This window comes from Furipterus horrens, unplaced genomic scaffold, assembly GCF_987537825.1.
Source record: "Furipterus horrens unplaced genomic scaffold, mFurHor1.1.pri manual_scaffold_7, whole genome shotgun sequence".
Lineage (NCBI taxonomy): Eukaryota > Metazoa > Chordata > Mammalia > Chiroptera > Furipteridae > Furipterus > Furipterus horrens.
The window spans coordinates 107062134-107075455 of NW_028327177.1; the positions used below are offsets into that span (position 1 = coordinate 107062134).

The following is a 13322-nucleotide window of genomic DNA, read 5'->3' on the forward strand; positions in this document are numbered from 1 at the left end:
AACAAGACAGGCAAGGCTCTTGCATCTCATGAAGCTTATTATCTTTGGGGAGGGGTAGGTAGGACAGACAGAAGTTAAAAATGAATTCCCATGGTTATAAGAGCTATGAAGAAAATAAAAAAGGTTACTGTCGTAAAACTGACATAGGCTGGGGAGGAAGCAGCTAAGTCAGAATCAGTGGTTGGGGAAGGTTTCTGTGGGGAGTGACATTTTGGGGCCAGTTACTGAATGTCCTGAAGGACCATTTATAGGAAGCTTTGGGGGAAAAGAGATCCAAGCAAGGAGAACATTTAAAAACTTAGGAATAAAAGAAGTAAGACTTGGGGTGGTGAACACATGATACAATATGTAGATGATGTATTATAGAATTGTACACCTGAAGCCTGTGTACTTTTATTAACCAGTGTCACCCCAAAAAATTTGATTAAAAAATAATATAAGCAAACAAATAAATAAAAATAAAGACTCTTAGGAGGGAATGAGCTTGGCCAGTTGGCTGGATCAGTGAGTGAGGGGGTGAGTAGCAGGAATTGAGGTGAGAGAAGTGAGCATAGCACTTAGTTTGGAGACCAAGCTAAGGAATTTGTATTTTATTCTAAGTGCTATGAGATGCGGCTGGCAGGTTTAAGCAGGTGTTCTTATTAAATCTCCGTAAATGGTTCAGCAAACCACAGTGGTAACTCTTGCCTTACTAAAATAATCACATTGAGTTCAAGGGGGCTTGTTATCCATATTAGATAGCCCTAGATCGTGGAGAGTCCTGGAAAATAGCCTCTAGGTTCTCTGGGACCAAAAAAAAAAAACAAAAAAACAAAACAAAACAAAAACCCCACCACAAAGAGAAAAAAAGTCATCTGTATTTCTACCATGCAGAAATAACCACCACTAAATAATGGCATTGGGTTGACCAAAAACTCCATTATTATTTTTTCCATAAAATAAAAGACACATTTTTAATTTTCACCAATGACTTTATTAATTTGGATATTTTGAGTATGCCAGTTATTTCTCACTATTGACTTCTACTGGGTAGAGGCCCGGAGTGCTGAGAGACAGCGCCACAGCAAAGATGTATTTGGCCAAAATGTCAATAGTACCAAAAAACATTGCAAACCACTTTTGACATGTTCAATCAGTCACAGCACCTTCTCCATACACTGCACAAATCTTTTTTCACATCTCAGTTGCGTTTTTACCCTTCTTGAAATAATAAAGCATAATGTGCCAAAAATGTTCCATATTTTCTTCCATCCTCAATATTTAAATGGCTACACAAAAGTTCAATTTTGATGTTTCTTTTAAATGCATGCTGATATGACAGTTGTCACAGTACAATCTAACAAAATTGTTTCAAATGAAATTAAAGACAGCTAAGCACTACTAAACCCATGATACAGAAAAAAGAAAAATTTTTTGGCCAACCCATTATTTAGCTCAAAGGGGAGAGTTTTTTTCCCATGCAAAGGTATATTCTTGGGGAATGTAAATAACCCAAGAGAATCAGCAGGACTAACCATAAATGAAAGGAATGAATTCATTTGATATCTTAGGTTAATATTACAGCACCTTTCGAACCTCAGTATAGGCTAGAGTATTTTTGTTTTCCAAAATTAATTGAAGCAGAGTCATGCAAAGGCAAAGGAAAATGATTTATTTCAGATTCAAGATTATTTTTATGAATAGATTTGTAGAATGGAAAAAAAATCCTCTTCTGCCAAGTTATTTATAAATTATTTACTCATTAAAAATTAATTAGTAATATATGTTAATAAACAGACCATAGTTTTAGATACCCTAATTTAACAAAAACCAACATCTTATGCATTTTATATTTCTCTTTAATGAAAAAATAATTATTTTAAGAAATTAGAGGTTATCACTACTATCTTATTCCAACCCCAAGCTTGCTGAGATGGTTGGTGTACCAAGTGCCTTTTGGATTAGATTGGAAAGGTTTTTAAAAAGTATTTGTTTTGAGCAGAGTTTGATTTTTTTTTTTTTTTTTTAATTCTCACCAGAGGACATTTTTTTCATTGCTTTTTTTGGAGAGAGATGAAGGGAGGGAGAGAAACATCGATGTCAGAAAGAAGCATCAATTGGTTGACTCCCATACATACCCAGATGAAGGATCAATCCTGCAACCTAGGCTTGCACCCTGATTGGGAACCGAACCCGCAATGTTTTGGCTATTGGACAACGCTCCAACCAACGGAGCCATGTCAGTCAAGGCCAGAGTTTGATTTTGAAAGATAGTGGAAGTACATATTCATAGAAATAAGGTTGTGGTAAAACTTGGTTGTGTTTATGAACTCGGAACATTTCGCTTAATGGGAGAGGATTGTTATTAAAATAAATAGCCTTGGCACGTAGTAAATAAGCAAGGGATTAGTCAATGGATTAATGTAGTTTTCTTGCTGGATATTCACAGAAGTGTAAGATTTTGAAGTTACATTTTATTTGAGTCATATGGTGACCTCTCTGTAGTCTTGGGAGGAGTAGAATAAAATGCCAATAAAGAAAGATGATTTCTACTGGGAGTACAGAGTGTAGATCAGACTAAAGGTGGGAAGAGCTGAAAGCTGATTATTGACCAAATATGACCTGGGGAGCTGGTGATGAAGATTTGGTTTGGAGGGAGGTTACAGAAGAAGAGTTTTCATGACCCTGCCTGTGAAACCACTGCATCCACCTTTCCTATTGTCCCTTACCTGTTCCTGCTGTCCCTCACCGGTTCCATGTGGTCATCTAGAGGTCTTTGAAGATGAAAAACCCCCAAAGAAAAGCCTGCTCTCAAAAGCCTCACGAGGAGAGAGGAAGAGGGGCTGCAATGATCCTGGGGGCCCAGCAGATGGTCTAGCAAAAAAGAAAGTTGCCAAGGTGGCTGTTCAATCTGAAAACTTCAAGGTTGTAAAGGATGAAGACCTCAGTAATGGGGACAATTTCAGGTGAGAGGTCTTGATTGTTCCTATCAGAGAAGTGTGATTAATAAGACCTACTCTTTTTGCTTGTCTCTAGGATCCATGGAAAAGATTGGATCTTTTCCTCTGGATAGAGCTCAGACTGCTAGTAACAGCTAGAGAGAATCTTAGTGATTATACACTTTACCTCCCAAACTTTTTGGATGAAGACAGTGATAGCTTGCCGAATGTGATTTATTTATGGTTTCACAGTTAGTGGTAAAAAACAGGTGAGACCTAGGTCTTCGACTCCTGGTCCTGTGTTCTTCCTATTACTCAAAGATATTACGTATAAAAAATATTTGCCTGCCGTTCCAGCTTTCCCTCATACTACTCTCCTCAATCACATTCTGTTCCTGCCTAGCTGGGCTTCTCATCCTTCATTCTTCATATGCTCATACTTTGCTACCTTTGAGTTGTGCTTACTCCTTCTACTGAAATGCTTTCTTCCACCTTGAAGATGCATATCAGAGGCCATCTACAGACTTAAGATATTTTCTTTATTTTTTAAAAGTATTACTTATTTTTAGAGAGAGAGGAATGGAAAGAGAAAAAGAGGAAGAGAAACATTAATCGGTTGCCTCTCACACATCCCCAATCGGGTACCTGGTCTGCAATCCAGTCATGTTCCCTGACGGGGAATCGAACCATAGACCTTTCAGTTTGCAGGACGATACCCAACCCACTGAGCCACACGAGTCAGGGCCAGACTTAAGATAGTTTCAACTGAAGATGGTTTTACTAGGAAGTAACCCCCATCATAAGACAAGGAAAAACTATTACACATTAGCAACCATTTAGTCTTGAACTAATATGCAGCTAGCTACTTACTTGTGTAGTTATCAGCTTAACTAGCTAGGTGCCCAGGTTTATGTTGTTATTTATGACATACCTATATATAATCATATCCCCACTTATCTTGAAGTTACACTTCTACTTTAGTCTCCTTATGTCATATTTTCTAAAGGCAGGGGAGGAGGGAATCCCTGAGATGGCCCATAGTAGGATCTGCAAATGTGAATTCCCTTTTCTTCTTTTGGCGTCCAACTGGTATATACACACGACACAGCTTTTACTTCTGGAACTCGCATTATTATTGTGATTTCTTATAGCTTTTCTTATCCCGTTTCCAGAGATAGCTGTGTTTTCCTTTACACAGCTCTAGGCTGTAGGTTTATAGTATTCTTTCTGTTTTGATAGCACATCTAGAATTAGATTGGTTAGAGCACATCTTGATGAGAACTTGTGACTCATGCTGGTGGAGTAAATGGGGCTCAGAGCTCACAAATGATCACAGGTAATTGCAACAGAGTTTCAATAAGTAGGGGTCCATAAAATTTCATTTAGTTCAACCGTAATGCTAGGATGTTTGCACCTTCATCTTTCTTCCTGTGATCTTTACACAGGGACTTTACAAGTGCCTGCAAGAAGGTTCACCATCCAAAGAGAGAGGCTGCCATGGACAAGGACAGCCATGAAGGAGACGATGAGGAGGAAAGTGAAGATGACTGGGAAGAGGTAGAAGGTAAAACATCTTTGCTTTCAGAACTGTCTGATCCAACTTTTCTATTTGATTCTGTTTGGAGGCCTGTCACTGATTGCAATCCTCTTGTTTTCTTTTGAAACTAATAAGAACAAAGAAAAGGTTGCACTAGGGACTTACTTTTGGTATAAGGAAAAATTCAACACCAGGTTACTAGAGCAGGTTGTAGGTTCTCTTCCTTTGCTGGTTGTTAATGGAGGTGATTATGAAATAGAGAGGCAGTATCACTCTAGAAAGAGCAGAGGCTTTGAAAGAAAGCACAGACTTTGAAAGAGTTAAACCTGGGGTCAGAGTCCAGCTTTGCCACTTACATTGCGATGTGAGCAAGTAACTCCACCTTTCTAAGCTGTTTTTCTTTGTTGTTAACATTCAGTAAACACTGAATGCTTACTATGAGCAGGCTAGGCTCTGGGATTGTTTTGTAGGGTGAGGGCTGCAAATGTAATGGGCCTAGGGCATCATATACTCAAATAAATAGCTAACATTATCATCCTGTATCCTGTTGCCTAGCATGACTTTTTCCAAGCTATCTATTGAAAATATTCAAACCTACAAGAAAGTTGAAAATGTAGTGCATATACTCTTCATCTAGATTCACTAACTTCAACATTTTGCCATATTGAAGGTATCTTTCAGTAAATACACATTGTGGAAGCAATGTTCATGAGTCACAATAAGTTCTTTGGCTCCTCCATTTCCGATACTGTACTTTATATCCCCATGGCTGTTTTGTAACTACCTATTTGTACTTCTTAATCCCCTCACCTCTTCACCCACTCCCCTACAACTTCTCCCATCTGGCAATTATCAAAATGTTGTCTGAATTCATGATTCTGTATCTGTTCTTCTCCCCACACCATTGTCCTTGACCGGGTATCATTCATACATGTTCTTTGACTAATCCCTTCCCCTTCTTTCCACCTTTCCTCCCCTCCCCCCTCCCCTCTGGCAGCTGTCAGTCTGCTCCTTGTTTCCATGTCTCTGGTTCTGTTTTGCTTGTTAGTTTATTTTGTTCATTAGATTCCTCTTATAAGTGAGATCATATGGTACTTGTCTTTCACCAGCTGGCTTATTTCACTTAACATAATAGTCTCTAGTTCCATCCATGCTGTCGCAAAAAGTAGGAATTCTTCTTTCTGCTGCATAGTATTCCATTGTGTAAATGTACCAGTACCAGTTTTTTGATCCACTCACCTACAGATGGGCACTCAGGCTGTTTCTAGCACTTGGCTATTATAAGTAGCACTGCTAAGAACATAGGGGTGTGTAAGTTCTTTTGTATTGGTGTTTCAGGATTCTTAGGATATATTCCCAGCAGTGGAATTGCTGGGTCAAAAGGCAATCCATTTTTAATTTTATTGAGGCAATTGCATACTGTTTTCCACAGTGGCTGCACCAGTCTGCATTCCCACCAACAGTGCACTAGGGTTCCCTTTGCTCCACATCCTCACCAGCACTTGCTGTTTGTTGATTTGTTGATGATGGCCATTCTGACCGGTGTGAAGTGGTACCTCATTGTGGTTTTAATTTGTGCCTCTCTGATGGCTAGTGATGTTGAGCCATTCTCCCTTTCTAATAATTATCTATGGGGTTATGTTCTGATTCTCGGTGAATATCTTGTTCCTCAGTAATTTTTTACTTAACAAATTTAACATGCATTAATGATCATGACTGGATCAAAATTATTATATTAAGGATTGCAAAATGGTAATTATCAGATTCTATCATTAATTCCCTGAGTGATCTGTAAAGGAATTATATTTTTTTAGCAAGTGTCTAATCTTACCTTCCTTTCAGGAATTGTATTTATTTAGCCATTCATTCTAAGTATGGACCTAAAGTGTTTTTTTGTTTTTGTTTTTTTTACAGATTACATATATTACTAGTTATCATCTTTTTCAGCTTCAGGTCATCCCAGATTTGGCTAGTGGAAGCCTCTAAGCTAGCTACCCTACCATGTCTTTTTGACATGGCCTCACTAGTTTTTGAGAATATGTATGTTTTCTGGCACAATAAGATGTTCTAGGCTCACTTTATACTTCCTTTGCTCTAGACCTGGAATCAAACTTTTTTCTCCAAGAAGCCCTGTTTCATTTTAGTAGGGACTGGTATATACAAACCAAAATCTTGTCATTGTATTCATTGCAAAGCAGGTGTTATTGCTACTGAAGTTCACAGATCTATTTCAACAAATTCAGTTTCTTTCAGCTGGTGTTTATAAGCAGTGTAGGGTATAAAGAGATGAAAAAGATGCATTCTTTGTCATTACAAGTTTACAACTAAGACTGAAAGACACCTGAATCATCACTCCATACAAAGCAAATTGTACTGTTACATAGTACTAAAAAGAAACTATTCTCATTTGGCTTTCTTTTTTTAATGAAAAGAGTTAAGTATCTACTAAAACACACGAGCATCAGCTCCTTGATAGCAGAGGTCTGTATCTAATTCAACTCAGTAATACCTTTATGTCTTAGTTACCTCCTTTTCTACTCTCAGGACTACTTCTCTGTGGGCTAAATGAGACAAATAACTGTAAAACACCTGGCGCAGTGCCGGGCGGTTTTTGGGTTTTTTGTTTTTGTTTTTTTAGGTATTTAAAGCATGGAAGGAGTAGTTATTTCTGCAAATTGTCCACTTCGCATCTGTTCCTCATTTCTTTCCCAGCAGAACCTCGGTTTTGTTCATTACGGTAGCTATTATTATTACTGATTTTAAAAATTACTGTTGATAGAACTTAATGAGCCTGTGCCAGGTGGTGTGGGAGAAAATGCAGCCTTCTCTCAGTCTGGTCTGTCTGTGAAACCCGTGGAGATCGAGATTGAAACACCGGAGCAGGCGAAAGCAAGAGAAAGAAGGTAAGATTAGGCACTTGCTTTGAGGGTGGGCAACAGCTGCTACTTAATGAAAACTTCTGAGAAACTCATAGGCAGTCAGGGCTAAGTATCAAAGTGGTCAGGAACCTTGGGTGGGAGAACCCTGGGCCCCCCTTTAGGACTTGAATGAGGAACCTTCAGGTCCTGGCTGGAGCAGGAGACGGGGAGAGAAAACTCCTAAGTATTGAACCGCTCCTGTGTGCCAGTATTGTTCATTATCTTACTTAATCTTTAGGAAAGTATGTGAAGGAGGGAAGAGCCAGAGTCTCAGAGAGGTTAAATAAAATTTCAGAAGTCACTCAGCCAGTAAGTGGATCAGCCAAAATCTAAATCCCTGTCATGCTTTTCTCACCACATCTTTCTGCAGGACTTGAAGCAGTGCCCACCCTAGTAGGGAGCCACCATTTCAGCCCAGTATCCCCAGTACCTCTGTAGTTTCTGGTGGCTTGGGAATATGGAGCACAACACCTGTGGTAGCTTATTGGTTAATGAATGGGTTCCACTGTACGATGGGCACATTATTAGCCATGCAGAGGGAAGATAATAGATGTCATTCAAGAAGCATTGAATTTTCTTAAAGTTGCATGGAACACAGACATGAAAGAGGTTTTACACCACAACAGCATAATACAAATGACTATACATTAATTGAACATAAAGGTGGTGGTTACTAAGGAGAGAATGGGTAGCTGGAAGATCAGGCAGTCAGAGAAGACTTCCTGGAGGAGGTGAGTTTGGACTAATGTTCATGAGGCATGATTTAGAGCAGGTTGAGAGGATGGCAGTCTGGGTAGAGAATGTCCCAAGCTTAGATTTGTAGGTGAGAAGGAGCAAAAAAATGTGCAGAAAAGAAAATAAGCAGCTTTTTAAAAATTTACTCTAGTAACACAGCCTTGTACAGGAAAACAAGGAGAGTGATTCATATACCATTACAAGTAAAAGGAATTAACTGGGGGATGGAGTCAGGTTTCGGTTTCCCAGTTCATTCTTGGATTTTTCAATGTGCATTGCAGTGAAAGACAGCAGTTGGAGTTTGAAACATATCTTCGGAGGCTGATGAAACGTTTCAGTAAAGAAGTCCATGAGAACACACACAAGGTGAGGGCAGGGGATGAAGGGGAAGGACAGCATTCTGCTTTGTTGGGGCAGGAGCTGTGGTGGAAGGAACTGGGGTGCTCAGTCAGTGAAACCTAGGTCTTATTTCTGATTCTCCTACTCCCTGTGTGACCTTGGCAAGTTTCTCTTTCTCTTACTCTTAGTTTCCTCATCTTTGAAACGGGGTAGTAATAGTGTCTTCCTTGGATGGTGGTTGTGAGGATTAAGCAAATGTTGTACATAAAGTATGTAGCACAAAGCCTTCATGGAGCAGGGGCTAAATAACAGGCACCATCCAACTCTTCTTTCGGCTATTTACTAACATTAATTCTGATCTCAACTAAAGTCACTGCCTTTTGACTTCATCTGTAGTTACTGAACACGATTTATGGAGCTAGCAAGGTTCTTGACATTGTGGGGAGAGAGACTTATAAGCAGTTTCTGATCTCATAAAATGGAACAAGAAAGACCTCAAAACAGAAACTCAAGACTTGGAAGAAAGAAAGAGATGAGTGTGGGTGTGAGTAGCTGAGGAAGGCTTTATTTAGGAGAAAGGACAGCGTGTTGAGATGGGAGAGAATAGTCTGGGAAGATTGCTCTCGCCAAGTTACCGAGGGGAGGGTGGGACAACCAGTTTGCCTGCATCTTGGAAGATACGTGTGTTTGAGACCAGCTGACAGTGAGGCAAGGGAGATTTTTATTTTTCTTCCCATTGGCAGTGGGCAGCCAGAGAAGGTAGTGATAAGATGGATGGAAGAGACACTCTGCAGCGGCCGTGGAAACCTAGAGGTGAAAGGAGCACATAGCGAGGACAGTGAGGAGATGAGATGGAGCCTCACAGCAGGCTTGGGGAGCAAATGAGGTGGCTGTGATTCTTTTACCTCTTGGTGTTGGAAAAGAAAGAAAGGGACCAAGATTTGGAGCTTAAGTGAGGGGAGAAGAGCAATACCATTGATTGAAATAGGGAGGCTATGAGTGGGAAGGAAGCAAGACCGATTTTGAAGTGAAAATGATGCAAATCTATGTGTGAGAGAAGGGGAAGACAGTCACATGATCATTTCAATAGGTCGAGGAAAGGTGGGGTTGGAGGTCAGAAGTGAGACAGGTGCATGGTCAGAAGCAGAGCAGGTTGGGTTCAAGCACACACGGAAGTGCGGACAGCAGTGCCGTGAGCCTCGTGCTCTCTCCCAGCTTTGACAGTGACTAGCCCATGAGCAGTCTTACTGTTCTTATCCCCCAACTCACTTTTCCTCCTGACACTCCTGAGCAAACCTGACATTGTAGCATTTCATCCATAGTTCCTTCCCTGTATATCTGTAAAAGACAAGGCTTCTTAGAAGAAGAGTTTGTATTTTAAGCTTTGAGATTCGAGATTCTTTGAGGGAATGAATATCTAGATAGAAGAGGGGAGAGGGGACAAAAATCTTGGGAAATGGCTTAATAGCCATTTTTACTTTTTTGTATGTAGAAATGACAACAGATATTTCCTGCCCGCAAAATGTATTTTAATTTGGCAGCAAAAATCCCTCTGGGTTTTAGCCTTCCTTTAATGTCTTCCTTTTTCTCTTTCTTCCTAGGTTCACCTTCTATGCCTGCTGGCAAATGGCTTCTATCGGAATAGCATCTGCAGCCAGCCCGATCTGCAGGCTATAAGCCTCTCCATCATCCCAAGTCACTTCACCAGAGTGCCTCCTCAGGACATGGATATGGACTATCTGTCAAACCTGGTGAAATGGTATAGCCCTCTGGCCTGGGCAGCAGAGCCTTAGTCTAGGATTTGTGTGTCTCCCAGAGGTTGGGTGCAGGTCACTTCCACAGATATCCCCTGAGGCGATCCTGTAAACCAAGCAGTGGGCATGGCATTGAGCATAGAGAAATGTCAGGCATGATCTCTGTCCTGTAAGAGCTCCCAGCTTGGTCAGGTGACAGGTATACCCTGAGTAATTAGAGTCGTGTGCCATTGCTCTGGAAGAGGTGTGCTGGGGAGTGTGGGCACATAGAGCCAGGGCACTTATCTCAGCTGCGGGGTCTGGGAAGGCTCCTGGGGAGGTAAAGTCTAAATTGGGTCTTCAGTGATCAGTAGGAGTTAGCCAAAAAGGGTGTGAAGAATAGAATAAAGGTGGGAGAGCTCACAATTCCCTTTCATGACTTCCCCTTCTGATTTTCTTGGCTATAAAGAGCAGAGTTCCTCTTTACTCTGACCTTTCAAATGAGGAAATACCTGACTTCTCTCCAGGTTCATTAGAACATTTACAGTTAACCCAGAGCTTTCAATCAGTGAGCGAGATGGCCTACAGACTACGTTGGAAAGGAGATTTGCGATTTACTCTGCACGAGATGATGAAGAATTGGTCCATGTGAGTGATTCTTCCTGGAAGCACTATTTTTATTAGTACTGTTAGCAAATGACAATGGTAGTCATGTGCCAGATGTTGTTCCAGGTGTTTTAGATGTGTTTCCTTATTCAGTCCTCACAAAATAAAGTATAGGCACTGAAGCTCAGAGGCCAAGTAATTTTCTTAGGTTCCTTCGGTTGGCAAGCATTGGAATCAGGCTTGGGACCAGTGTGTGAGTGAAGGCCTACACTCTTCCCTTTCTATTACTTGGTGTCCTGGTATGTTAAGTCACTGGATTTTTGGTCAGGTGCTTTAGAATTGTTTCCGTTAACTATTCAGATATTGTGTTCAGAAGTTTCAAGGAAATGTTTCCAATTGGCTGCTGAAATCCTTGAGGAAGCATTTCCATATCTTCCAGTTTGGGTGATGGCATTGGCAGGCAGCCACGCAGTGAGGAGAGCTGTGTCTCACAAAAGGAGTCCTGGTGAAGAACTCTTAATGTGTAGACACACTTTTTCAAGCGCTTGAAAATACCCTTAGGTAAGGCTCTGAAAAAAACAAAAATGGAGGTAGATGTATGGTTTTCTCCCTGGAAAGTTCCTATGAATACATACACTTGTGCCTCAGCTCCAGATTCCCTGTTTGTTTAGGGAAAGAGACCATACTTTTTTGTCGTTAGAAGCTAAATGATTGGCATCTTTACTTCTCTTCTGATTTGGCTTGATCATGTCTAAGATTGTTACGGCTACATAGGCGAGAGTGAACACTCTGAAGCAGTGTATAAAGTAAACAAAGGATTTTAATAATTGCTGGCAGTCGGGCAGAGACTCTGAGCTGGTCTCTTAACAAGCTCCAACGACCAGTGGGGTCCAAAAACTGGGTTTATAGACTGATGCTGTTCCTTTGTTTCTTTTTTGGCGGGAAACAGCCTTAGGAAGAGGGGGCTGGGCGGAACTGCAGGAATGTCTTGGCAGTAACAGGAACAGAAATTTGCAAGGCTATAAGGTTATCTTTAGCTTGCAACTGCAGCCTTTTAGTTAGGTCGAATTCTTTGTAAACCAATTTTGCAAAAAGGCTAGACACTTTGTAAGACGTAACTTCACAAGAGTTATAAACAAGTTACAAGCAAATGGAAGGAGATAGGGGCTAAGCTGGGGTCTTTTAACTTGTAAATCACTGAGTGGCTGTAACATCCTTTTTTTTTTTTTTTTTAAGGCTTTTTAGCAGGCCTTTGCTACTTCTTACAAAGAACATCTGAAGGCCTTACATATTTACATATTTAGCAGACCTCTGAAACTTTTTACAGGGAATATTTGGTGCCCCTACAAGATACCTGGCATGGCTAGTGATTGTGCTGTAATACCACCATCCAGAGGAAAACATTAATATTTGGGTACTATTCTCCAAGATTTTTTCCTATGCACTTGGTGTACATATATGTTTGTTTTCATTTGTGATTTTTTTTTTTTTTAAACTGGGCCATTTTAATGTTCTTTACAATAAAGTAAATAATTTTCTTGATGGCTGCGGACATGTAAGCCCTTGTAATATTGTACTATGAAGAAACGTCATACTCAAGTTACTTGTATGAAACTGCTGTCAAACCAGTAAGACTGCATTTATACATCCATCATTTTCAGGATTATTGGTAACCTGGGCGTATTTTCCCCAAATAACCTTGCCTCCTTGGGTCACAAGGCCCAACTCGCTTACATTCACCTCGATGACAGTACCTTTGGTAATAACACCCAAAGTTGTATAGAGTGGGGATGAAGGATTCTTCTTTACACCAAGTATTGGCAGGCAAAAGGTGGCTTTCAGTTCAGGATGTGTTACGTGGGCCTTCTTGAAACGTAAGCCCATTGGCCTAATGAATCTTTCATATTTAGGTGGTTTTCTAGTAAAGCCATCTCCAACAAAGCAGACTTTAGTAACCATTCTCTTCCATGCTTTTTTCTTTCTCTTTCCAGTTCGAATAACTTTTAATACCTCTGTTTCTCCCTGGGCACGAACTTTGGGTAGAGGGACTTCCCATTTTCCCGCTTCCTCTTTTCGTTTTTGTTTAATCATATTGGAAAGTACTTTAGCTCGGGACTGTCCATCTCTGTCCAGTAGGTACGCAGGTACTGCTCCTTCTGGAGTCTTTTCATCATTCTTTTGTTTGGTGTTTCTCTTTTCATGCATCTTGATAGTCTTTTTCATTTGTATTTTCTCAGCATGGTGCTGTTTATGGTAGAGCTTAGCCTTCAGACCAATCATCTTTTTTGCCTTCTTTGAACGTTTGTGAGCCTCTCGGCCTTCCTTCTTTCTCTTTTTCTCATGGTAATCCAAACGATATCCATAGCGCTTCCAGTGTAACTCAATATACTTGTTTTGTGGCATGATTACGGCCGCCCGGCGGCCGGGCGCAGTCCCCTGCGCGCGGAAACGCTTTCAACTTCCAGGTCTCAGAGACCCACGAACCAACTCCAAGCAACTCGCGACAGGAAAGGGTCACTTCTTCATTTGTGATTTT

General features: G+C 40.6%; 1 protein-coding gene and 1 pseudogene across 1 annotated transcript in view; one reads left to right on the forward strand and one right to left on the reverse strand.

The window, feature by feature from the left end:
* The window catches only part of XPC (XPC complex subunit, DNA damage recognition and repair factor), a 31764-nt gene that overhangs the window by 1647 nt on the left and 16795 nt on the right, over positions 1-13322 (forward strand). Inside the window, exons 2-7 of the mRNA XM_090284229.1 lie at positions 2750-2945; positions 4364-4482; positions 7235-7358; positions 8390-8474; positions 10049-10206; positions 10708-10828. Of these exons, the coding sequence (XP_090140355.1) occupies positions 2750-2945; positions 4364-4482; positions 7235-7358; positions 8390-8474; positions 10049-10206; positions 10708-10828 (803 nt within the window). The remainder of the gene's footprint in view (positions 1-2749; positions 2946-4363; positions 4483-7234; positions 7359-8389; positions 8475-10048; positions 10207-10707; positions 10829-13322) is intronic.
* LOC150004998 (ribosome biogenesis protein NSA2 homolog pseudogene) lies at positions 12287-13280 on the reverse strand (annotated as a pseudogene).